This window comes from Wyeomyia smithii, chromosome 2 (assembly GCF_029784165.1).
Source record: "Wyeomyia smithii strain HCP4-BCI-WySm-NY-G18 chromosome 2, ASM2978416v1, whole genome shotgun sequence".
Classification (NCBI taxonomy): Eukaryota; Metazoa; Arthropoda; class Insecta; order Diptera; family Culicidae; genus Wyeomyia; species Wyeomyia smithii.
In genome coordinates this window covers 81,254,253-81,281,958 of record NC_073695.1, presented here as the reverse complement: position 1 = coordinate 81,281,958, position 27,706 = coordinate 81,254,253, and the positions used below count along the sequence as shown (strand labels likewise).

The following is a 27,706-nucleotide window of genomic DNA, read 5'->3' as shown; positions in this document are numbered from 1 at the left end:
TTTCAATTTAGGGCTGAGCACCTTGACTTTTTCAACATCGATTTTTTTTGGGACACCCTAATTATACATATTACATAATATTTTACATGTTACATTTTTTGTGTTACATTACGTGTAACATGTTACATATCACGTGTGACATGTACAAAACAAGTGGCATGTTCCTTATCACATGTTATATGCTACATGTTACGTGTTACATGATAATTTCAAAACAAATATTTTTTCTATTATTATTTCCTGTTCTTCTGCATCGTTTTAAATGTTTTTGTTGAAACTCTATCAATTTGGTTAGGTCCAGGAGAGAAGAAGATGATAAGAAGAAAATACGTAAAATACCTCAACGCAACTGACCTATAAACACCTATAAAGAATTCGTACAACAATGAGAGTAAAACTCGCCAACATATAGAAAATTACGGCCAACTGCATGACTGGATCACATAAAAATAACTGGAAGAATCCAGTTTAAAAAAGAACATAGGCATCTCTGCATACAACCATCACATCCCTAGGTGTCGCATACAAACTACGTAACGCAAGAAAAAGGAGGTGTACTTCCGTAAATATTTTCTCAAATTGAACATTTTGTACTTACTTATTGTTACATAGGGGGTAGAGGTCTGCAATTTTGATTTTTAGCGTTAAGTAGTTTTTGTACAACGTCCTACTACACCTCTTTTCCTTTTGTTGAATAATGGTAGAGATATGAGATAAATATTTAAATTAATAAAATCTCAACGATTAGGAGAGCGTTCACTTTTAAGAAAAACCTTTGAAAAACAAACGCTATGGAGCGAGAAGAGTTAAATAATTTATAATTTATTGTTTTGATCAGCTTTGGTTAAGTGGTCCCATCCTTTTGTGCAAAATCCAATACAATTTTTACACATGTTGCTTGCTATTTCATGACGATATGAAAGAGTTGCTGAGATGACTGAACCCAATTTCTCAAGGCATTACATAAATAGTAATAATCATAAATCACTCGTTTGGAATTTTTTTTTAAATACAGTATCATTTGCATATTGACAGCATTAAACCATTATAATAAAATGTTTTTTGATAAATTGTTTTGACTATAACAATAATTTTAAATTTAGGCGCTGTTATGTGCACCATATATAGCCAGAAAAGTCACCGATTACAAGAAATACATAAATATGCATGTACATAAATGAATTCAACCGGTCTAGCTCAAGGTATTTTTGTTTGCACTAACGAGGGGATTTTGCGGGCTACTGAAACGGTGTGACTCTATCAGCGGAGCGTACCGCGATCTTCGCAAGGAAGGTCAAAAAATTTGTTTTGCCTATGCAGTCCAATGCGATAAGTAAATAACCTCCTCAGTTTTCGATGGAGTACATTCGAAAAATTTACTTCCGAACCGGAAATTCTGCGTCTACTGTTTTATTCGGTCGGCGTTGTTTTTCGATTTACATAAAGCTATGTTTTTGTACCAAACTTCTTTGCGTATTTTCTTCTTCCTACGGAACTGCCGCCAATGGATGCTGTGAAGATTATAAGAGCAAACAAAGTCTTTATCAAGCGAAAAACCTGGAATTCAAGTTTTAATGGCAGAAGTCTACTTCACAGCAAACATCCTAAGGTTGAACATCAGTTTGGTTTTGGCTGTGACAGTGACCGGGCTGGATTACCCTCAAATCGCAAGTTCGTGCTCATCGCTTAGAGAAGTTTGTAGTGGATTGGCAGCAGTGAAATGAAAGTTTCAATTTGTGTTTCGGCATTATTGCTGGTGGTTGCCGTTAACGGGCATAGTGAAGGTATATGAGAAATGTTATTCCTATTCATTCTAAATTTTTGATGATATCGTTTTAATATTATGGTCGTTCTATCATTAAATTTAATTGGAAATATAGCAAAATTCACAGTTCTATCTAATCAAAAACTTCATCATTGTGAACTGTTACAAGAAATGTGTGTTTCCAGCGAAGAATATGTGAATTTCAAAATTTGTATATCAGAAACATGCCGCTGGTGTGACTAAAATTTAAAAAAAATTATTAGGGGATTAAAAGTAGTTTTTTGAATACCGGCATGTTTGGGACATGTTCGAATTGAGTAAAAATAATCAATGTCCAATTTATTTTTTTGCTTCTCAAGATTTTACCCCTTTTTTCCTCAGAAATAATTTCTGGTTACGCCACTGCATCATATAAGTAAAATAAAAAAAGGAAATATTCATTTTATGTTCGTTAATAGCAAATTTGAATATTTTTTTGTGATTCAATTATCCGGATAACTCCGGATCCGGATAATATATATATATATATATATATATATATATATATATATATATATATATATATATATATATATATATATATATATATATATATATATATATATATATATATATATATATATATATATATATATATATATATATATATATATATACGTTACACCACGACCGACCGGCCTAGGCGCACCCGGAGCCGAGACGTCAGCAAAAACCCAGCTGAGGCCCGTAGCAACAAGCGGAGGAACCAAACCAGCAACGAAACCATAAATTGACAATCGATGACGACTGCAGGATTCGATCGAACCACGCGGACAAAGGCTGCATCAGAATTGAACCACCGGAGGAACGACGAGTCAGCGGATTTAGTTTATTTAAGCTTTCTAGATTTAATTTTCAATTCAGTCTTGTGTGTAATTCAGTAGTGATCGGACATTAAAGTGTTAATCGTAGTAATAAAGGTTTTTTTAGCATAATTGGCGCAGTCGCAAGGCCAAGTGGTTAGACAAAGTGAACAGTGTTAACAGAGTGAATATCTAGTATCACAGTCACCGAGTTCTACAAAGAGGAACAGCCCACGTCTATGGCAGACAACTGATACACCCAGCAAGATCAACCCCTGAGTGAACATCAAGGACTTGCGGATATCAGAGGACCGATCCCGCCATTTGGAAACCTACCCCATCCATCCGTCACTTCACACCAAGACTCCAGGAGATTAAAGCAGTAATCTTCCTGTAAGTAACCACAATCATTTTTCTAAGATTAACACAAACAAAACCATACTAATTCAGAGGTGCGAGCCCCCACCAGCGGTAAGCGGACACCTGAAATATCACAAAGTGAAAAAACAAAACTAACAACTAACCGTGAAAGTGCAGTGTAAGTGAATACTGACAACAAATCTATACGCAATACAAAGCAAACGAAGTTAATTTATTATAATGGCCGAGCGCGACTTAATGATCTCACCAGATCTCGCAGCCCCAGAACTTTATGAAGAAGAGCCACAACCAGCTCCTCAACCAGCCCCACAACCGGCAATCACAATTGAGGGTTTACTTCAGCACATAAGAAGTTTAACGCAGAACCAAAATGAGTTGATTGAACAACTCAGAAATTTAAAAGAGAAGGCGGATGATCCTTTTATGCAATTCAGGACTTCAGACCCAATCAAAAATCTAACAACATTTAGTGGAAATAAAAAAGAGACCCATGCATGGCTGGAAGACGCGGAAAATACTCTCGAACTTTTTAGAAGATACCGAGATGAACCAGTGTATAGCCAATTAGTCAGGGCAGTGAAAAATAAAATTACGGGCGAAGCCAAAGAGATTTTGATCGCTGCTGGCAACCCGAACAGCTGGCTAGAAATTAAAGAGGTGATTTTGAATTCCTACGGGGATAGACGTGACCTTACGTCACACATCCAATCATTATTTTACATAACACAAGGGAAAAAGACAATTCCTGAGTATTATAATAAAATCAAAACCATCGACACCGCTATCAAATCGACAGCGGCGACGATGGAAGATTATCAGAATGCAACTAAGGCAATAAACAATTAAGTAAGCTTGATGACGCTTACTAGATTCATAGATGGCCTCACAGACGAATTGTCTATGCATGTGAGGAGCTATCGACCAAAAACATTGGAAGAAGCCTACGCTATAACAACGCAATACGCGAATGCCGCGTACAGGCAAAAATTTAACAAACATTCCAGTTCAACCTCTAACAATTCATTCAATTCAAAACCGTTTTCAAATTCCAACAACGGTAATCAGACGAATACAAAACCCAACTACACGAACAACAACAACAACAGCAACAACAAGCACGGTAACACGTTCAACGCGAAACCGAACGGATCAGGGAAATTTAAAACCCCTAGAGGTCCACCGGTGGACGACGACGTTTCAATGAAAACCGCAAAGTCCCGTACGGAGGTGAACAACCACGAAACCAAACCAAAACAAGAAAGCGAATTCAGCAAAAACTACGAGGATGAGAACGACACCTCTAATCAGCTGGAGGAATCAGCTATGAACTCGGAATTACTTGATTACTTCGTCGGCGAGGAGTTAAATTTTCACGTGGTAGAAGAGCCACGTCGAAAAATATAAAAAGCGATAACAATTTTGTACCTTATATAATAATTCAAACCTCGAAAGGTGAGATGAAATTTTTGATCGACACGGGAGCGAACAAAAATTATATTTCACCCGAGCACGTAAACATTGAAAATTGCAGAACTGAGAATGGAATCAGGGTAACGAATATAAGGGGAACACATAAAATAAACAAATCAGCTTCTTTTGATCCATTTCAGATCAAGAAGAAATTGAAATTTTATATTTTTAAATTCCACAAGTTTTTCGATGGATTAATAGGTTACGAGTCATTAAGAGACTTAAATGCTCGAATCGACATTCGTAATAATTCCTTGAAAATCGGACGAAAAACAATAAAAATGCAAAAAAAATTCCCTGAAGAGCAAGCAATTAACATAAATGAACAAGAATTTCAGTACATCGCACTGAAAACCAAAAAGAACGGTAATTTCATAATAGCGAATGAAAAGAAATACAATTCATTCACTATTTTACCTGGTATCTACAGAAGCAGCAATAATAAAGCTTTTGTAGCGATTCAAAATTTCTCAAAATCTTCACAAGAAATAAATTCGAGTGAAATCGAAATGGATGAGGATCCGTTCGATTTAACCGAATTGCCAAAGCAAATAAACATGACAAACTATACCTTTCGTGACGACCACATGAATAGGGAAGAAAAACAAGCCCTCGAAACGGTGATCGATCAATACAGAGATGTTTTATACGTGGAGTCCGACAAACTGTCATTCACACACAAAATAAGACATAAAATTCGAACGGTAGATAGTATCCCAGTCCATACGAAATCATATAAATATCCCTACGTTTATGAAAGCGAAGTACAAAAGCAAGTTAAAAAGATGCTAAACGATGGAATTATAAGAGAATCAATCTCACCATACACCTCACCCGTATGGATAGTCCCGAAAAAGGCAGATGCATCTGGTCACAAGAAATTTCGTTTAGTGATCGACTACAGAAAGCTTAATGAAAAAACTATCAACGACAAGTACCCCATACCCGAGATTACCGACATCTTGGATAAACTGGGAAGGGCTACATATTTCTCAACTATTGATTTAGTTTCTGGCTTCCACCAGATCCAGCTAGCAGAAGAAGACACAGAGAAAACAGCATTTTCTGTGAACGGAGGAAAGTACGAGTTTACTCGCATGCCATTTGGGTTGAAAAACGCCCCGGCAACTTTTCAAAGGGTAATGGACTGTATACTAAGGGATTTAATTGGAGTATGTTGTTTCGTCTATATGGACGATATAATCATATTTTCCAGTTCAATTCAGGAACACAAGAAAAATTTAGCACAAGTTCTAAAAAGACTTAAAGAAGCTAGACTAAAAATTCAGCTAGACAAGTGCGAATTTTTTAAAAAAGAAACGCAGTTTCTAGGTCATACTGTCTCTGAAGATGGAGTAAGACCAAACAGTGACAAAATAGAAATCATAAAAAAATGGCCAATCCCTAAAACAGAAAAAGAAGTTCGTCAATTCTTAGGAACGCTAGGCTATTATAGGAGATTTATAAAAGACTTCGCTAAAATAGTGAAACCGTTGACAGCACTTCTTAGAAAAGACGCGGAGTTTGAGATAACACCCGAGATAAACGCATGCTTCGAAAAGTGTAAACAAATTCTAACGCTAGATCCTGTGTTAATTTACCCCGATTTCAGCAAGGAATTTATTCTTACTACCGATGCAAGCGATTATGCAATAGGGGCAGTACTGTCGCAAGGGCCCGCAGGCAAGGACAGACCCATAGCATACGCATCGCGAACTTTAAGTAAAACAGAGGAACGATGCTCAACAACGGAAAAGGAATTTTTGGCAATCGTTTGGGCGGTCAAACATTTCAGACCGTATCTATACGGACGGAAATTCAAAATGTTTACAGATCACCAACCACTTACCTTCTCTATGACTAATGCAAATCACCGAATCATAAGAGGTAAACTGGCTTTAGAAGAATTTGACTACGAACTAATCTATAAACCAGGGAAACAAAACGTCGTCGCAGACGCGTTGTCTCGGATAAACCTAAAAAAAACATAATCAATTAAACGCACATTCACAATCATCGATGTCTTTAAACGTGGAACCCTCCGAACGAGAAGAGGAACTTTCAGATGATGAAAGTGACGACATGACAGTACACTCAGCGGATACAAGCGATGATTACTTTATTCCGTGCACTGAGAGACCAATCAACACATTCAGGACCCAAATTATTTTTAAAATCGGAAAAACAGAGATTACGGCATATGAACAGATCTTTCCCAAATTTCACAGGCACATAATAGTCAAACAAAGTTATACGGAAGAAGAAAAAGTAGAAATATTAAAGCGGACTCATAACCCCAGAGGTTCAAGTTGCCTCAAAATTCCAATCTCTTTAGTTCAATTAGTTCAAGAAACTTACCGGAAACATTTTTCAACTAATAGCCCCTACAAAGTTTTTATTTCAGAAACCCTTCTAGAGGACCTACGCCTAGATGAACAACAGGATGAAATTGTGAGGGAAACTCATAATCGTGGCCACAGAGGAATCAAAGAAAATAAGAACCAGATAATGCAAAAATATTTCTTCCCACAACTTGATCGAAAGATTAAAATTTTGATAGATTCCTGTGATATCTGCAAAAAAGCCAAATATGACAGGAAGCCACCGAATTTGATAAGAAAAAGCATTTTCGGCAATAACCCTTTCGATCGAGTCCACATTGACATATTCTTTTTAAAAGGTCAAAAGTGGCTCACCATAGTCGATTCGTTTTCCAAATTTGCAAATGCCATACCTTTGGAAACTAGAACAATAGTGGACGTAAAAAATGCTATTACAGAACACATTAGACAATTTGGCAGACCGAAGACTATTGTGAGTGACCAGGAACCTTCTTTCAGGTCTATTGATTTCATCGGATTCCTTAACGACCTAGGAGTCGAGTTACATTTCGCGAGTAGTTCAAATTCAAACGGTATTGTAGAACGGTTTCATTCTACCCTAATCGAAATTTATCGAACAAACAAAATTAAATTCAACGATTTGCCTACAAGAGATCAAATTAATATCGCCGTCGATATTTATAACAACAGTTTTCATACCGCTATAAAAAATTTACCGCGTAATTTGGTATTCAATCATTCGGGCTCGACAAACATGGAAGAAATTTCGGAAAAATTTAAAAGCTTGCAATCAGCGGCTAAAATCGAACTGGATAAAAGGAAAGCTAAATATGAACAACAAAATAAAGATAACGAACAACCTGAACAATACAACCCAGGCGATGCTAAATACATTAAAATTTCCCAACGAATAACTAAAGACGTAAACCCTTACAAAATAACTACCATAAAAGAGAATAACGATCTTACATTTAAAGACATCAATGACGTAAAAATACACAAAAACAGAATAAAAAAATAATCGTTTAAATCAATAACTTAACTCTCGTTACAGATTAACTTACATCATCCTAATACACGGCACAAAATTTAAAGAAATATCATATAATAATGGCATAATTGCCATAAAACTAAAACAAGTTAGGATAAGAATAGGGTTTGAGAGAGTTGTACACAAAATCAATATTAAATCCATTGCAAACAACATTGACTACATAGAAAAAACGACAGAAAACCTGAAAATAATAGATCATCTCAGAAGGACCCTTGATTACAAAATCCAATACGCAAGAGGAAAATTGTTGAGTTTATATCCCCGCAGAAATAGAAGAGCATTAGTTAACGCTTTAGGATCAGTAATTAAACTTATTGCAGGCAATCCAGATAACGATGATATGGAAATTATAAATCATAATTTAGAAACGTTAGAAAAGCAGGGAAACTTACTCTCCCAATCTTTATCAAGGCAAATAATTATAAACGAAAGAATTCAGAATCAACTGAATAATATTACAGATATTCTCAAGAAAATAAACAAACAAATTGTAGACCAAAATAATAACTCACTTACGACCAATACGGACTTGGAATACATTAATCTTATTATGAACCTTGACATGTTAATTCAAATTCTCACTAGCGTAGAAGAACAAATCGAATTTGCAAAGCTAAACATTTTGAATAGAAACTTATTTTCATTAGATGATAAATTGTACATTTATAACAGACTTAAAGCACAAAAATTGAATCTGGATTACTTAGATCAAATATTCCAATACAGCTCAGGAAGCGTAATTGTAAAAGGCGACGAAATCCTAATTTTGGCGAAAATACCCATCCTAGAAGACAACGAGTTCGACCTGATCAACATCCAGACGCTCAACTTAAACAACACACGAATCGGTACAGACATCAAGCTGGTGGCAAAGCACAGAGACATTATCTATAAACAAGAGCACATTTGTGACATCTGCGAAGCAACAACTCTTATCGAAGACGACTGTATCAACAACCTTTTGAATCATTTGACACCAAAATGTGTCCTAAAACCCGTCAGGCAACATATCAGAATACATGAAATCAAAAAAGGAATCATACTATTGGATACGAATCAACAAGTATTGATTTCCGACTCATGTAATAACTCGAGATTAGTCAACACCCCGACTATTGTCGAAACAGACAATTGTACGATTAAGGTGATGAATCTCACATTAAATGGTCAAAAGCATCTAACAGACCACGAAGAATACCTCATACCAATCTATGGAAGGAAATTCATTCAACTCAACTACTCGGAAGAGCGGAATGAGATCACCCACATCAAACTGGAACACTTAAACAGTCTTCAAGAGATAAAGTTGGACCTGCATCGCTCGAAGAGGACAACAACCATCGGAGGAGGAATTCTCCTCACACTAACCTTTTTCTGCTCTTTTGCAATTTATATCATCAACAGAAGAACCAAATCTAAGGAAGATACCATCCTGAAAATCCATAAGCTTGCTGAAACCACCACGGAACCTAAAGGGACCATTGGAAAAGGAGAACCCGCAACCTTACCGAGGCTCGTCCTTTTCGAAAAATCGTCCGAGGACGGACGACAATCTAAGGGGGGAGACGTTACACCACGACCGACCGGCCTAGGCGCACCCGGAGCCGAGACGTCAGCAAAAACCCAGCTGAGGCCCGTAGCAACAAGCGGAGGAACCAAACCAGCAACGAAACCATAAATTGACAATCGATGACGACTGCAGGATTCGATCGAACCACGCGGACAAAGGCTGCATCAGAATTGAACCACCGGAGGAACGACGAGTCAGCGGATTTAGTTTATTTAAGCTTTCTAGATTTAATTTTCAATTCAGTCTTGTGTGTAATTCAGTAGTGATCGGACATTAAAGTGTTAATCGTAGTAATAAAGTTTTTTTTAGTTCCCGCGATAAATCACGGCATAATTTATATATATATATATATATATATATATATATATATATATATATATATATATATATATATATATATATATATATATATATATATATATATATATATATATATATATATATATTCACTGGAATCCTCGAACCGTTTCGGAACAGAGTAGTCTTTGTACACAAACCTGGTCAATGACAATGAGAATGACGGTAACTCGTATAAAATGGCTAGTGTCACATGTTATATGATACATATAGCATGTCACATGTCAGATGTCACGTGTTACATTGGGAGTCAAAAAACTGAATGCAATGCTGAACTTAACCATGCAAAATATTCAAAAATAACCTCACAAAAATAAAAAAATATATGGAAAAATGTAGGAATCGAACAGAATTGAAAAAAAGTGCATAATAGTGGGTTTGAAGCTGAAAAAAGTCATTTTTTTCGTAAATCACGTTTGGGCAACCTGAAAACAATTTTTTAGAAAGTCGAAATGTTCTACAAAAATGCTATAAATAACATTATCTTTCAATTTAGGGCTGAGCACCTTGACTTTTTCAACATCGATTTTTTTTGGGACACCCTAATTATACATATTACATAATATTTTACATGTTACATTTTTTGTGTTACATTACGTGTAACATGTTACATATCACGTGTGACATGTACAAAACAAGTGGCATGTTCCTTATCACATGTTATATGCTACATGTTACGTGTTACATGATAATTTCAAAACAAATATTTTTTCTATTATTATTTCCTGTTCTTCTGCATCGTTTTAAATGTTTTTGTTGAAACTCTATCAATTTGGTTAGGTTCAGGAGAGAAGAAGATGATAAGAAGAAAATACGTAAAATACCTCAACGCAACTGACCTATAAACACCTATAAAGAATTCGTACAACAATGAGAGTAAAACTCGCCAACATATAGAAAATTACGGCCAACTGCATGACTGGATCACATAAAAATAACTGGAAGAATCCAGTTTAAAAAAGAACATAGGCATCTCTGCATACAACCATCACATCCCTAGGTGTCGCATACAAACTACGTAACGCAAGAAAAAGAAGGTGTACTTCCGTAAATATTTTCTCAAATTGAACATTTTGTCCTTACTTATTGTTACATAGGGGGTAGAGGTCTGCAATTTTGATTTTTAGCGTTAAGTAGTTTTTGTACAACGTCCTACTACACCTCTTTTCCTTTTGTTGAATAATGGTAGAGATATGAGATAAATATTTAAATTAATAAAATCTCAACGATTAGGAGAGCGCTCACTTTTAAGAAAAACCTTTGAAAAACAAACGCTATGGAGCGAGAAGAGTTAAATAATTTATAATTTATTGTTTTGATCAGCTTTGGTTAAGTGGTCCCATCCTTTTGTGCAAAATCCAATACAATTTTTACACATGTTGCTTGCTATTTCATGACGATATGAAAGAGTTGCTGAGATGACTGAACCCAATTTCTCAAGGCATTACATAAATTGTAATAATCATAAATCACTCGTTTGGAATTTTTTTTTAAATACAGTATCATTTGCATATTGACAGCATTAAACCATTATAATAAAATGTTTTTCGATAAATTGTTTTGACTATAACAATAATTTTAAATTTAGGCGCTATTATGTGCACCATATATAGCCAGAAAAGTCACCGATTACAAGAAATACATAAATATGCATGTACATAAATGAATTCAACCGGTCTAGCTCAAGGTATTTTTGTTTGCACTAACGAGGGGATTTTGCGGGCTACTGAAACGGTGTGACTCTATCAGCGGAGCGTACCGCGATCTTCGCAAGGAAGGTCAAAAAATTTGTTTTGCCTATGCAGTCCAATGCGATAAGTAAATAACCTCCTCAGTTTTCGATGGAGTACATTCGAAAAATTTACTTCCGAACCGGAAATTCTGCGTCTACTGTTTTATTCGGTCGGCGTTGTTTTTCGATTTACATAAAGCTATGTTTTTGTACTAAACTTCTTTGCGTATTTTCTTCTTCCTACGGAACTGCCGCCAATGGATGCTGCGAAGATTATAAGAGCAAACAAAGTCTTTATCAAGCGAAAAACCTGGAATTCAAGTTTTAATGGCAGAAGGTCTACTTCACAGCAAACATCCTAAGGTTGAACATCAGTTTGGTTTTGGCTGTGACAGTGACCGGGCTGGATTACCCTCAAATCGCAAGTTCGTGCTCATCGCTTAGAGAAGTTTGTAGTGGATTGGCAGCAGTGAAATGAAAGTTTCAATTTGTGTTTCGGCATTATTGCTGGTGGTTGCCGTTAGCGGGCATAGTGAAGGTATATGAGAAATGTTATTCCTATTCATTCTAAATTTTTGATGATATCGTTTTAATATTATGGTCGTTCTATCATTAAATTTAATTGGAAATATAGCAAAATTCACAGTTCTATCTAATCAAAAACTTCATCATTGTGAACTGTTACAAGAAATGTGTGCTTCCAGCGAAGAATATGTGAATTTCGAAATTTGTATATCAGAAACATGCCGCTGGTGTGACTAAAATTAAAAAAAAATTATTGGGGGATTAAAAGTAGTTTTCTGAATACTGGTCGGACTCGATTATCCGGAATATCATTCCGGATAATCGAGTTATCCGGATAATTGAATCACAAAAAAATATTCAAATTTGCTATTAACGAACATAAAATAAATATTTCCTTTTTTTATTTTACTTATATGATGCAGTGGCGTAACCAGAAATTATTTCTGAGGAAAAAAAGGGGTAAAATCTTGAGAAGCAAAAAAATAAATTGGACATTGATTATTTTTACTCAATTCGAACATGTCACAAACATGCCGGAAGTGACATTACTGGTCACAAATATGCCAGAAGGAATGGTAAAGGTAAAATTTCGGAATTAAAATTAAAAACGAACACCAAAAAATTAAAATTCCGGATAATCGAGTCTAAAATTCCGGATAATCGAGTCTTCGGATAATCGAGTCCGACCTGCAATGAAATTAGATTTTTTTCATGACAAATCATAATTTAGCATAGTACAAATCAGAATAGTCAAAACCACCTACTGCAAATCTCCGGAAAAGATAAAATGTAAAAACGATTTAGACATCTAGTTCACAACTAAAAAGCAAGGTACAGTAAAGTACAATAAAAATAGTATGAGCTGAAAAAATGCTACTTGATTACTTCTTTACTGCCAAAATTTCTAAATTTTATAAATTTGTCCCTTTTCTACGTATATTTTTAATTTTTCCTATCATCAAACTTGATGAATTTAAACGTTGACGGGTGAAAAGTCGTTATAAAAAATGGAGATTAATGTAAAAAAATCTAAATTAATCCACCTAGTGGTGCAGAAACCTTTGTTATACTAACTATAATTGAATACTTATTAGGCTGCCTATAATTGCATATCTGTCCCATCTTCATTTTCATCAAGTTGAGAAAACAGCACGTATAGGTATTTTTTCGTGCTTAAGTTATTTCAACTGTTGAGCGTGGTTTATTCCCATATTTTCGACATGATATAATGAGATAGACATTTACCATAACTTCTCTATAAGAACGACAAGAATGCACGTGGGACTGGTATGCGATTATAAACAGTAGGCCAGTAAATCACAAATCGTATAGCAACGTAAATCCAATTTCAATTATGAATAAAAGGAATTCAAAAGATAATTTTCAGAAGGTGAACCAAAGACAATCTTTGAACTATAGCTTGACGTGGTTTTCGCAAATATTATGGATGTTATCACTGGAGTATATGAGTCTTATATTTTCAAACGAGAACCAATTTTTAAATGCTGGATAGAAGCAACATATTTTTTTTAAATAAACAGAAACAGTAAACTGTAAATAGTAATAGATAACAAAGATGCTGATTTCATCCTAGAACAGCAAATATGTATGTTAGTTCGAGGCAGTTCTAATTTTTTAATTCCCTATAATCCAGGTTTGAATACCACATTCGCATTATTTTCAGAAATCGCAGGACCTAGAATTATGAATCAGCATCAAGTCTTTTTTACGAATTGAAGCCAACTTCTACTAACCTCAGATCAGCATTACAAAGAAAAAAATATAACCATTGACGAAAGTTGTCAATTCAATTCTATCTCAAATGCATAATCTGAAAATGAAGGTTTTCGCGACATTTGAGAGATTTGGATTTTCGGAGTGTAGACGGCCTAGGCTGTATGATAAAATCCGAAATAAAGACTTTATAAAACTTCCTGCGATAACGAGAAAAGGAATAACATATTAGCACTTTGTCTAAAATAAGAAACCAATATTTATATCTAATATGAGCGTAGTGTATCATATCATAGGAATAAGTGACTTTCCACCTGCGCACACTAGTAAACGTGTATAGCCATGTAAAGTTGCTTCAGTTTCATCCAAACTACAAATGATCGCATCTCGATGTTCACAATTTGTGTTGTCGATGATTGTTGCTTTCCTTTGAGAAATTAATAGCGATACGAAAAAAGAGGGATAGAGAAGAAGGAAAAGCATGGAGAGAGAGATAAATTATCCAGAAAGTAAAATATCCCATGTCTAAAATATACTTTGGTCAAAACTCTACAGTTCAAGCAACCAATAAAAAATCGCACTCAGTATGATTTTCAAAGAGCTCCGGGGCTTTCATTTGAGCATGCGAACATCGAAATCGGAATATGCGTACTGTAAAAAGGGTGTTTTTTGTTATTTTTTTTTTGTTAGATTTTGGTAAACTACACATATAAACAACATATTTACACATCTATACATACAAGCACACATTCACATACATACAGAAATTGTTCAGTTCGTCGATTTGAGTCGATTGGTATACAAAACATGGCCCTCCGTGCCATTCATTTTGCCTTAACAGTTAAATGTCTCATATAAAAAATACTCTTTGATCAATAATTCAAAATCTAAGCCACTAATCGAAAATCCACTCGGTAGCATTCTGGGGGAGCACAGTAGCTTTCGTTTGCGTATAAGATCATTAAAATCGGATATTGCGTTCTGTAAGAAAGGTGCGTTAGTATTTTTCGGCACATACATACAGACAACATACATACACACACACACATACACACGAACAGACATTGCTCAGTTCGTCGAGCTGAGTTGAATGATATATACGATTCGGCCCTCCGGATCTTGGATCTATTTTGCGTTTTTGGACCGATTTTATAACCTATGTTTAGTATAACAAAGGTAAAAAGTATTAGTAATAAACAAATTTTGATGATAATTTTTAGGTTTTTTAGTTGAAGAATGGCAATGAAATTAAAAAAAAATCTGGGTTGCTAAATTTTTCTCAAATGAATTTTCTCGATTTGCTCAAATTTTATCTGCTTCATAAACTTATCAATCATATATTGGTTATCGTAGACATATGAAATTGCAGTGAAACGTCTTGAGTTGTTCAAAACCGATGTCATCCACAAAAACTTTGAACTTTTTTCAATATTCTGGATGTACTAATTTTCCTTTCTGGGTAAGGCTAACCACTATTTATCATGAAAACAACTAACATTTTTGTTCAGTTCTTTGTTTCGATACAAAAATACAAAGAAAAAAATTGTAAAACAGATAAACAAACTATGCTGATACTGAACTCAAGAAGAATTTAGATGCACAATTTGAAAAAAAAAAAAACTTTTTCAGATCGAACTATTCTAAAGCAAACTTCAATCAAATTTGATTCGACGTTATATACATCGATTGAGTTATGTATTTTTGAAATAAAAAACTTCCGAGAAAATTGGAACCATTATTTTTTGTTTTATTTCCGGAAAAAAATGAACGAGTTTTTATTCTTTACTAAAATTAATTGCATAGTGTATATTTTTTGAATAAAACTTAAGCAAAGTTTTACTTTGAAAGCGTTATATTTTGTGATTTGGTAACCAAAGAAAAAAATTCTTTCTTCTTTATAATTAATAAATGAAAAACAAATATATTATAGTAATTCAGGGTGTACACTAACTGTATTATAAAATGGTCTGTTGCAACCTTGAAATATACGAAAAACCTAATAATGGAATCTGTTGCTGTAATTCCTAAGCCTTCATGTTTAAAGTGGCGATTACTATGCGGAAAAATCCTTGTTTTGTTTCAGCTGTAACCAGAGATCATGCAAGTTTTTTTTCTTCCACCACACAAATACCAATAACTTATGGGGCAATAATTGATTTTCAGTTTAAATACTACACCACGATTAGTGGAGAGCTGAATATATTAACACATTACCATGTACACATCATAAGTATATACAGTTTGTACATAATCTGATTAGTTTTCAAGGTGCCAAAGAAACGCTCAATGAAAGAGACGAGTCACGCTACATAGTTTACTAATCAATTCGCTCAATTCCCATGCACTGTCTGCGGGTTTCCCCATGAAAGTCAACACTGTCGTCTAGCCACTATTTGTGGCCAGCCCCGGAAGAAGTGGAATGCAAACTACTGGTCGGCTCCAACCGGTCGATTAATGCAGTTCGTTGATCGATATCAGATCGTTCGTACCTTTCTTTGTCTAAGCCAATGGCATCTGCTGAAAATCGTGGATTTACACTAACCGGTTTTACGATTTTATGACGGGATTTACCAGCGTCATTCTAAATGCTCCATCCCGCGATCATCGGGGGTTAGTCTAAAGAGCAAACATCGATAAAAGTACAGTCAAGATCAGTTTAACATGTATTTTTAAAGTGTTATTGCTACCGAATTTTTGTAATGGAAATGATTAGATGTTAGCGTTTACTAGCATGTGAAGCTCGAATGCGCGTGTGGCACGATATGAATGTGTTGTTTTCAAGAACTTTCCAGATAACAAGAAGAACTTCAAGAACTACCAGATAACAATTTAACCCCTGCTCCGTTACGTGGTGTTTTCAAGATAATGTTTTTCGGATTTGTAAGATTTTCTAAAATTGAACAATTGAATCAATATAATTCCTAGAGTTCAAAACAACATTAGTAACATTGGACATATACTTTAAATAGGCAAAAGTACAGAATCGTAGTAAATATTTCAAATTAAGCAAAAGTATACTAATTATCGTTTTAGATGTGGCGTTGAAAGCGAGAACTAACGATGCAGCATTCGAAGAAGTTCTTGTCCAATCGTCGCTGAACGTTCGCAAGTCTAACTCAGCTGCACGGCGACATGTGAGAAGTTTAATGGATTTGCTAATGGCACCGAGTCACTCGCGACCCAAGCGACAGTTTGGGTAAGTAGCGGTTTGAGGGCTTTAATTACGTCTTCCTAACGGGTAGATATGATTCAATGGGATTTAAATAGGTACGAAGAATGGTTTGAGTCTCAGATTTAAAGGGCTTTTTTTGTGAACGGTGATGACGTTGAACTCCAAAAACATTGTGGAAGAAACAATGTTCGAGTGATTTTTTCAAAATTGTTTCACAGGTTTTGAAAATTTTCGGCTAAAAATGCTTTCCTCTGCCATTAAACAATATGAAATAACATTTCCAATGGCATTCGCTTGTTGACGAAGATCTATGTCACAAACCAGAAGTACGTTTTTTGCCTATTTCCCGCTACTTATACAGACAGTCTTCTTCTTCCTTACTTGTATATGATCTGTTAACAACCAACAAGCCAAATATCATGGAACCCATCGGATGTTTAAGTTCTAAATTTTATTTTAAGTTCTAAATTTCGTTTTCTCTGGAATATCCACAAATTTCTTCTATGAAGTGAACCGCTGCAGCTGTAGGACACAGTATCAATGCATCGAGCTTATCATCGGAGAAATCATTGGAATGAAATCGTCGCAAAAATTCCTTCCGATTTCCAGTCATCTCGTACATCAGCAGATCGTGCATCTTCTCCCACCGCACACATCTACCAAGTGCGAGGCCTACCAGGAAGTCGACGGCCTCTTCCTGGTTTACTGTTGAACATGGTTTTTGGCGGCTTTCTCGTCAGGCATTCTGGTTATATGTATGTCCGCTGTATTACCTTCATTATATCAGCATATGTGTATACCTGATACAACTCGTGATTCCAATTTACCGCCAAGTATCGATCGCAGAGCTTTACACTCAAATACTCCGAGTACTCGTCGATTAGCTTCCTTCAGCGTCCATGCTTCATGTCCGCAAAGGGCAACCAGGAGAATCAGCGTCCTATATTGCGCTAGTTTTGTGCGAGTTTGCAAACTACGAGACCCTAGCTGGTTACGTAGTCCGTAGAATGCCCTGTTCGCTGAAGCAACTCGTCGTTTTACGGTCCCTATCGTTGTCACATGTCACAAGCGATCCAAATTAAATGAATTCATCAACCACTTCAAATTGTTTACTATCAATCTTCACTACAAAATCAACACAACCGGAACTCCCACGCTCCGTGCCTGCTACCATGTACTTTGTTGTGGCAGAGGTAATGCTGAGACCGAACTTCACCGCTTTCCTCTTAAAAGACCTGAAGGCCCTCTCCACGGCCCTACGGTCGAAACCGATGATGTCAATATCGTCCGTAAAACCATATTACACGTGGACCAGTTTTTGGTGATTTTAGACCCCCTTCCCTCTTTATGGACAATCGTTCATACCTGCATGTTCTAAAAATTTTGTTTGAATCTTGGACATTCAAACATTTCTGTGTTTAGCATATTCTTAACATATTTAAAATATATTCAACCAATTGATCAAAGTCACCCCAGTTTACGGTACCTAGTACAATTTGTGATTCATGCGTCTGTGCCACACACTTTACGCTGAAATACTCCAAGCCCTCGCCAATCAGCTTCCTTCAGCGTCCATGCTTCATGTCCGTATAGGATCATCGGAACGATCAGCGTCATGTATAGCGCTAGATTTGTGCGAGTTTGAAAACTACGGGACCATATCTGATAACCGGGAGGATCAGCGTCATATACAGCGCTAGTTTTGTGCGAGTTTACAAACTACGGGACCATAGCTGATTACGTAATCCGTAGAACTCCATGTTCGTAATCGCAGCACGTCATTTCATTTTTTGGCTCGTATCGTTGAATTCATTAACCGCTTCAAATCGTTCCCCATCAATCTCCACTTCAGCATCAACACCACCGAAACCCCTACGCCAGCTAGGCCATGTACTTTGTTTTGGCAAAGTTTATGCTGCCGCTTCCCTCTGAAAAGGCCTTAAAGACTCCTCCACGGCCCTACGGTCGATACCGATGATATTTATGTTGTCCGCAAAACCAAGGAGCATCGCACATGCGTGATGATCGTACCTTTTCTCTGCAAATTTGCTCTTCGTACTGCACCTTCACTGAGTCATATGCCGCATAAAATCTACATCTAGTGGGTATGCAAGTTATACTCGCGAAAATTATCGAGGATCTGTCGCAGGGTGAAAATTTGATTCGTCGCGACGCCCCTGTCGAAAACCAGCCTGGTATTCGTCGACGAAGGATTCCATTGACGGGCTCAACGGGATACGGAAGATAATACCTCGATAGTTACTACAATCCAGTCGATGGTCCTTGCAGATTGGACATATGAGTTCTTCCAACCAGTCGTTCGGCATTTGTTCATCCATCCAGATCCTCAGTATGATCGCTTCCCGCATTTAGAAGTTCGGTCGGGATACCAATCTTTCCAGCAGCCTGACCGTTTTACAGCTCACTAATCGTTCTTTTAACCTCCCCCTGTGTTGGTGGCTGCACAGCTTGTTTGTCGCTCATTATCGTCTTCCTGTTCCTGTTTTGCTCCTCTTGCTCTTTAGCGCCTGAAAGTGCTCCTTCTACCTGGTTGCAACCGTCGGTTTATCCGTAAGCAGGTTGCCGTTCTTGTCATTACACATGACCAGTACAGAGAAATTCCTGCTACCGACTCTGTTGACTGCTCTATAGAAGCTCCACCCGTCGCACATTGTTTCCAAAGCTGCAAAAACGTGATCGAAATTATTTTGACCCAAAAAACTTGATTTTAGAGCCACAACTATTCTCCATTATAGTTTTGTTTTTCTCCATTATAGTTTTGTGATCAATCCACTTAACAGTGAAAAGCGAATTTCTCTTTTTTTCATCTTTGCAAATAAAAATTTATCGTGTTCGGCAAAGTTGTAGCACATTTCATAAGAAATAACTTTGTCAAAGACACTATACTTCAATCTGCCTATTCAAATAGACTTATGTGGAATTTTCTACAGATTGACACTAAAAATCAGTTTTTTTTAATATAACTTTTGGTAGTGATTTTATACAATTTTTCAATGTTCTATAATATTGTTTGCTATAACAAAACAAACAATTTCTTCTAAGGAAGTTTGTTTTTACCACACATATATTTTTAGTCATTGACGATTTCTACTTAAATAATTCACTTATTTACACTAATTAATTTTACTAAAAAAAATATTCTCATTTTATGAAAGTTGGAATTTTGTGATAAATCCACCCAAAGGAGAGAAACAAATTTTATTTTTCTCATTTATGCATATAAAAATCCACTTTTTTGAGTAAAGTTTTAGCACATTTTCTAAGAAACAACTTTGTCGAAGACACCGTATTTCTATCTGCCAATTTAAATGAACTTTTGTGAAGTTTCCTTTAGAATGCCACATAATATAATTTTTTTGATATAACTTTTCAGAGTGATTTTCTAAAATTTTTCAATGTTCTACAATGTTTTTCAGTATAATAAAACACACGAATTGACCGACGAAAGCTTATTTTTATCTCTTATAATTATTTAGTTAAAGAAGATTTTTATTAAAATAGTGCAGAAATTTACATACAGATATAAACACAAGAGACAGCGAGAGACAAATGCGTATAGCTATATTAAATGATGTTTTAGTTACACTTTAATATAGAAACGGTTTAGTTTTCAGATAACTTTATTTAAATAGGCCAATAGAAGTATGGTGTCTTTGACAAAGGTATTTCTTATGAAATGTGCTACAACTTTGCTGAACACGATGAATTTTTATATGCAAAAATGAAAAAAGTAAAATTTGGTTTTCACTGTTAAGTAGATTGACCACAAAACTATAACGTCTATAACATGCAGAACATGCAGACACTGTGGCTCTAAAATCAAGTTTTTTGGGTCAAAATAATTTCGATCACGTTTTTGCAGCTTTGGAACGGTGTGCGTCGCTCCTAGCAAAGACGTCTTCTGCACTGGCGAGTACTTGCTCCACGTACTCGCGCTTCTTCCGACGGTGGACTGTAATTACGGCAGTTCTTGTCTCTCTGTAACTCTGCATGGTCTGACGTGTAGCTACAGTGAATATACGGTTCCTGGCATGGTTCTTCTCGTCCGTCGCTCTCTGGCACTCAGCATTAAACCAGCTGTTACGCTGTTTGTCGAGTGTTGAACCCGGACTGAAGAATTAGTCCCTCCCAACATCTCCAATGACAACTTTTTCGTCGTGTTTTGGACACTTGCCATAGGTTTGTTCAAGCTTTTCATAGAACTCCTCTTTGACGGTGTGAACATGTTGTTTAAGCTGTAGTTGAAGAATATATCATCTACGGAACTCCACCGGACTTTTGATTTCTGATTTCCCAACACTACAAAACCAATACCCGCTGTTCCGCTACTTTGAGGTACTTGAAAGAAGTGTGCAGGGCCGGCGTCACATTATTTTCCCGAGTGGGTAGTAAGGAATAGGGAAAGACGTAGCCGGGGGGAGATGACCTTTTGATACCTGAACAAAATTTTACGAAATGTCGACAGTGCATCAACAATAGGGTGCCAATGGAATGTTTAAGAGAAATTTGATTTTCGAATTTCGTTCAGTAGTCATGTTTCCCATCAATTTCCCATGGAAGGCAGTTACATAGGCTCATTTGCAAAAGTAATTCCATGCCCTTGCGAGTGGCTTTCCGAGAGTTTACCGGAACATTCGCCATGGTGGACATGCGTGTAGGCATGTTTTTGAGTTCTTTCTTCGTTCTATTTATCAATTCCTCCTCAATTTTCGCGGCAAGATTGTTGAGGTTGGTGTTCTGGTTTGTCCAGAAACTCTGGATGAGATGCAGCTGGGGAACGTTGGATAGGTTGGCCGGCCTGGGTACCGCATAGATTTTCAGCCGCTCCATCTCCAACGATTGCTTCGAGTAGTGACACCAGATTGGGCCAGAGCACCGCGTCTTCGCTCCTACGGTATTTCTTGATAAACGACGCAACTTTCGACAGGCACTTCGTACTATAAATTCCCCCGTTCACGGTCAGTACGGAGCTTCTCGCTGATTGTCAGCCACAGCAGCACCTTCGTTGGGAACTTGTTGTGTGAAATAAATTTCACCTCGGAAGTCACTTCCTTCGTGGCAAAAGTAAAATATGGAGTGCCCTGCCAGTTGTTGTCATCCAGGGTGAGATAGGTCTCGGCGTGGACCACCATCATCACGTCGCGATTCGCCGGAAAAATCGACTCGACCATCGAGCAACTCTGAAACCAATGGACGGGACTTTCGTTTCTGATGCCCATTTTCGCCAGGTACTTTTCCACTGTTTGGTCGGTTGAACCGACCTCCCGATAAAGCGTACGCAGCGATGTAGCCACTTCCCCATCGGTTTTCCTCTTCAGCATTCTTTGGAGCTTCTGGTCGCTCAGGGTCGTCGACCGTCCGGAACCGGTCTTTCTTTCGATGCTCTGATTGTAGTCCAGTATTGCCAAGATGTTGTAGATACCGGAACAAGCGTAACCGGCGTCCCTTTTCCGTACGATGTCTGTTTTCGACGTGACGGGGTAACGTTCTTTGATCGCGCACACTTCTGAACGGAGTAGCTTCACTCTTTTCGCCATTATGGTTAGAGTTTGAGTCATTTTTTTCTGCTGACTCATGGGTTACTATGATTGATGCTTCATAGGTAGTTTCGTCAGTGCGTGTAAAGGTAAACTCATGAAAGAACGGCCTTTTTGAGTACTTTTTTCAATGCTAACGTTAGGACTCAACAATTTTGTCTTCTCGAAAAAGTTTCCATCGAAAATTTGAGCCGAATAGAACTTCTGAGAGGGTTTCATTTACAGTCGTGAAAGTTTTACATATTTGACCAACCTAAAAATGCACAAGAGTAGTTCTTGAAGTTTCAGAAATCGATTTCTTTTATAGCAAATCTCTTAGAAATTCATGAAAGGTCTAGAACTGATATTGTTTTATATAAGTTTGTAAATTTCAGAGACATGGAAACTTTTGCGTTGGGAGACTCGAGCTACACCAGAACACACAAGAGACATTCCCAGCTCGAACATTTTCTTTATCGTTAAAAAAACTGTAACTTTGACCGCTTGAGGCTCAACTTCTCAAAGTCCGATTGAGCTCAAATTTGGCATGGAAAATTTTTACGAGAAAACAAAACATTAGAAATCTATCGTAATTAAAATTCAGAACTCTATCGTAAATGAAACAATTAAAAAAAATCCTTTTCTCTGAGTTACGTTATTTTTTTCCTGTATGGACTTCCTCACTGCGACCAGAATCGTAGATCTATTGTGAGATATGCCCGCATGTCTGCTGTATCCCGCACTTCTGTTAATAGCAATACCACTATTGAGAAGTGGCATGCTTATTATTATTGTTCATCAGTGCTTGTGTGTAATATGATACTCTTCCTTACACGCTTACTGTTCTACTATACCGAGGCTCGTTCCTCTTGCCAAAAATCACCAATTATAATTCCCTGGAGAAGTTTCGTCGTGCGTCCTTCTGGCCAGTTTTATTGATAAGAGGGACTTATTTTCTGTTAAGAGAAAGTCACGCAAAGGTATTGTAGATTTCAGCGTGAAGGAAGGGTAACTGGTGGGGAGCCAGAGAATAAACCCATGCTCAAGTCCTTATTTGACATCGGATGGCCTAGTTCTACTAAGATTCGAGCCCACGACCATCCGCTTGACAAAGCGGACTCTGTAACCTTGCGGCTACGCAGTTCCCCTCTGAGTAACGTTACAACTGTACATAAGTCTGAAGATTGATGGATATCGTTGAGCGAGAGGTTATAAATCTACAGACTTATGTAACGTTACAACTGTACATAAGTCTGTAGATTTATAACCTCTCGCTCAACGATATCCATCAAAAAATTTTTCGCTCGCAACAGTACTTTTTTTTTGGTTTTGTCCGATAGTTCCGTGTGGGTAAGTACCCACATAGATATTTTCCGAGTGGGTACTACTACCCATACTACCCACATGAAACGCCGGCCCTGGAAGTGTGTGCAATAGAGTCTACTGCACGAATTTCCCTCTCTCTGACCACCTGAATCGCACCAGCTCGCGCCGGTTCATTGAAAGATCGGACGTTCCAAGTAGTTGGTCTCAACTAGCTCACTCAATTTATGCGGTCATTCAGCCCGATTCCATTTTTTTATGTTTTTTAGGGACCGTAACTGCCTTATTTGGCCCTTCTGAGCGTGGTGCATGATATGGTCTCGACAAAAGTAAGCAAACCAATACTTTGTGGTGGAAATTGTTGGCGAAATGTATAGTAACAGAGTATTTTTTCCATCAGGAAGCATTGCTGAATCAAAACACTAAATTAGCATTTTTCAATGGTGACCGAAGTCACAGATATAGCGTCACTTCGAGAGAAATAACTTGAGGATAAGTTACCGACATATCATGAAATGACAGTATTCTAGTTAAGGTTCGTAGAATCGGGCAACCCTAATGATTTTTTCTGTCAGTCTATCCTAGTGAAAACTATTTCTTATATTATCGAGTAAAACAAGGAGAGAATAATAAGATATAGTGAGAGAATATTCAATTGTGGGCCTAGTGCTGATTCCCAACTCAACCCGGCCTAGGTTCAATCCTAGCCGACACCGGGAGGATTTTTGGGGCAAAAAATCTCTGGGTTTTCCTTGGCTTGAAAAAGTGAAATACGTTGGCGTCTGTTAGTCAACTGGCTGTTAGAATCCTGGGTGGAGTTGCTTTCGTTGTCAGTAATTGATCCGTATGTTGGCCGAATTAGACCGACGATGAATAAGCAAACATAAAACATACAGTGGAAGTTCAGGGCGAACAAGCTTAACTTTGACATCGTTATTAGTATCCTATACTTTTATCTATGGCATTCCGCATCTACACAATGCTGGCTAATGACACGATAGCTATAGTTTGTTCTGGATATAAGATTTATTCATACTGCTTAATGAATGACTCATAGTGGGTGATATAGGAGGTTTATGAATAGACCCGTATTATTTAATCATTCGAACAACGAATGTTTATTATTTTAATGAGATTACTCAATTCAACAAAAATGTAAATTTATTTGTAATAACTGGAGATGTGATTGAACTAGCCAACTCCACTCTGGCGTCTAATGTGCTCCATTAAGGAGGTAGAATGGCGCTGGTACAACATACTGCCGCTACACTGGACCACATTAGACGCCACAATTTATACAATCGGTCAATCCAATTACAGCCTGTCCAGGTGAGGATTTCAGCCAAAAGATTGATGGCATCTGCAATGTGGTGGGTTCTAATTGGTCACGCCGAGCGAAGACGCGGGACTGGCAACCGGCAAACTGTTTAGCATTCCGCCAAATGGTGTTTGATAAAAATTGATGAAATTCGAAATGGCACACCGGGCACACTTTTACGACAGATTTGACCCTGATATTGTTCGGGCTGTTCGCAGTGTGCTGCAGCCAGCGCTCAGCGTGGGATCGGCGCTTGGTGTTCCCTGGGTATTTCCATTTCCAAACAGCGCCAAAAGGAACACGAGACGAGCTTTAAGGCCTCATTAACATGATTGAGTGTACGTGAACGGAATCTGTGATACTTTCCGGTTCAAAAAATTGAGTTAATGCGTGCAAGTTGGAAACTGTTACTTTTTTCGATTTGGACTCTAATTTTTATACCCTTCTCAGTTGCACTTGTCTAAACGAGACGGTTTATTGTAGTTTATTGTAGTACGGTTTATTGTAGTACTTTTTCTGTGGTTTCGTTACAGCTTTGGGGCATCTAGCTCGAATGCAAACGCCAACGCATTCAATCAGCAATACGGTCCACAAGGCTTTGGAGCAAGTGCTGCTAATGCTGGAGCTCAGTCGTTTTATAACCAAGGACCAGGTGGAGGATTTGGAGCTTCGGCAGCTAACTCTGGTTCCCAAGGATTCCAAGCTGGACCAGGAGGACTTAGTGTACGAACAGAATTTGAGTTCAATAATATATGAATAAGTGAATCTTAAATATTGCTTCTTTTCAGGGTTCCGCTGGGATGTCTGGCAGTCAGTCATACCATCTGCCTGGTAATCGTGATATTAGCCTATCGTATACACAGGGTTTCTCGGTGGCTAACGGCAGGCCAAATGTGTCGCAAGGTAATTCGATTAGCTTCACTTGAGCAGCGCGAAGACGGAAGAGTATCGGCCGTTTCAGGATATGTTAAAATATATTTAAATTTATCCAATGAAGTGTGTTTTATTGCATGTAAATCCGAACGAGATAATTTAGTGGAGCATTTGATGCAGGAACAGGCACAACTAAACAATGAATCGCTTTCGGGAACGCATGTGCGAAACCTGCGTAATATCCGCGATTCTGGAGATAGCGAGAAACGGTCGAAAACCCACCATCTTGATTGTTATTCTGGAAGCGTTCCCGAAGCCGGACCTCCTCGGTGGAGAATGACAACCGGGTTCATTTGAATAAACGTATACAGCTGTTGTATGAGGGAGCTCGATACATGATTAATTGGTTGGATTTGTCGGCGGAGGCTCGGCAGAAGAAGAGAATGAAAGAATGAGGATTAGGAAATTATTATCCGACACGAACCCGAAAGTTACACATTTTTGCCTTTCTCCTAGAAAGGTATAGCAATCACTGGAAAAACCGAAGGTATAAAAGTGGTCCCAATGGCCGAATGTCATATACCACTCGACTTCTTTCGACGAACTGAGCATTTTCTGTATGTATGTATGTATGTGTGTATGTGTGTATGTGTGTGTGTGTGTGTATGTGCAACTTTTTTTTCTCACTCACTTTTCTCAGAGATGGCTGGACCGATTTTCATAAAATTAATTGCAAATGAAAGGTCAAGTTGCGCCACAGGTTGCTATTGAATTTCATTGTAATCGGATTTTTAGTTTAGAGGTTATGTATCAAAATGTAAAAATCACGAAACATCAATATCTCAGAAACCACACAACCGATTTCAATAAAACTGGTTTCAAATGATTGGGCTGTCCCGAGAACCCTCAACTTTTGAATTTCGTTATGATTGAACATTTGGTTCAAAAGTTATGTAAAGAAAAGATATCCTGAGGTTGTTTAAACTCACTCATTTATCTCAGTGATGGCCGAACCGATTTTCACAAAATTAGTGTCAAATGAAAGGTCTAGTTGCGCCATAGGTCGCTATTGAATTTCATTGCAATCGGATTGTAACTGTGTCCGTTGTTCATAAAAATGTGAAATCACATAATGGAAGTAAACATATTGACTTTCTCCTAACGATCACTGGCTAATTAAAAGGTAGAAAAATGATTGAAATGGCCGAATGTCATATACTACTCAACTCAGTTCGACGAATCGCGCATTTTCTGCATATATGCATGTATGGGTGTATATGTTTGTGTGTGGGTGTGTACGTGTGTATGTGCACCTTTCTTTCGCACTCACTTTTCTCAGAGATGGTCTGACCGATTCTTTCTATCTTGGTGTCAAATGAAGGGTCTATTTGCCGCTTAGGTTGCTATTGAATTTCATTGTAGTCAAACTTTTAGTTTTGGCGCTGCGTCAGAATGTGAAAAACGCTCTTAGATCTCAGAAGCTATGAACATAGGTGAATTCAAATAAATGGGCTTTTAAACCCTTAAACAATGAATTTCATAATGTTTAAACATGTGGTTTGAAAGTTATAGAAAGAAACGAAACCCGCAGACTGTTTAAAACTATAGCTACGATCAAAATATGTGGCCTCAACATCATTTAAATTCAATATTGTACTATTTCAATGTTTGCGGCCTTGCTCGGGGTTGAAGTTGAAATTAAAAGTCATTT

General features: G+C 37.3%; 1 protein-coding gene across 2 annotated transcripts; it reads left to right on the top strand.

Moving 5' to 3' along the window:
• Window positions 1-1,616: 1,616 nt before the first annotated feature.
• On the top strand, window positions 1,617-26,118 carry LOC129723315 (PE-PGRS family protein PE_PGRS47-like). Of its 2 annotated transcripts, none has more exons than XM_055677468.1 (4): window positions 1,617-1,784; window positions 16,806-16,968; window positions 25,656-25,845; window positions 25,911-26,118. In XM_055677468.1, the coding sequence occupies exons 1-4, from the start codon at window positions 1,721-1,723 to the stop codon at window positions 26,046-26,048; spliced, it is 555 nt and encodes a 184-aa protein (XP_055533443.1). In that variant the 5' UTR covers window positions 1,617-1,720; the 3' UTR covers window positions 26,049-26,118. The 2 variants fall into 2 exon arrangements, with proteins under 2 accessions (XP_055533443.1, XP_055533442.1); XM_055677467.1 differs by lacking the exon at window positions 1,617-1,784 and adding an exon at window positions 11,844-12,051.
• Window positions 26,119-27,706: the final 1,588 nt, after the last annotated feature.

Excerpts from the sequence above, each read along its gene's own strand:
- LOC129723315 (XM_055677468.1), top strand. The coding sequence starts at position 1,721 with ATGAAAGTTTCAATTTGTGTTTCGGCATTATTGCTGGTGGTTGCCGTT. Across the intron at positions 1,785-16,805 it reads CGTTAACGGGCATAGTGAAG|ATGTGGCGTTGAAAGCGAGA; the intron begins GTATATGAGAAA and ends TTATCGTTTTAG. Across the intron at positions 16,969-25,655 it reads CGACCCAAGCGACAGTTTGG|CTTTGGGGCATCTAGCTCGA; the intron begins GTAAGTAGCGGT and ends GTTTCGTTACAG.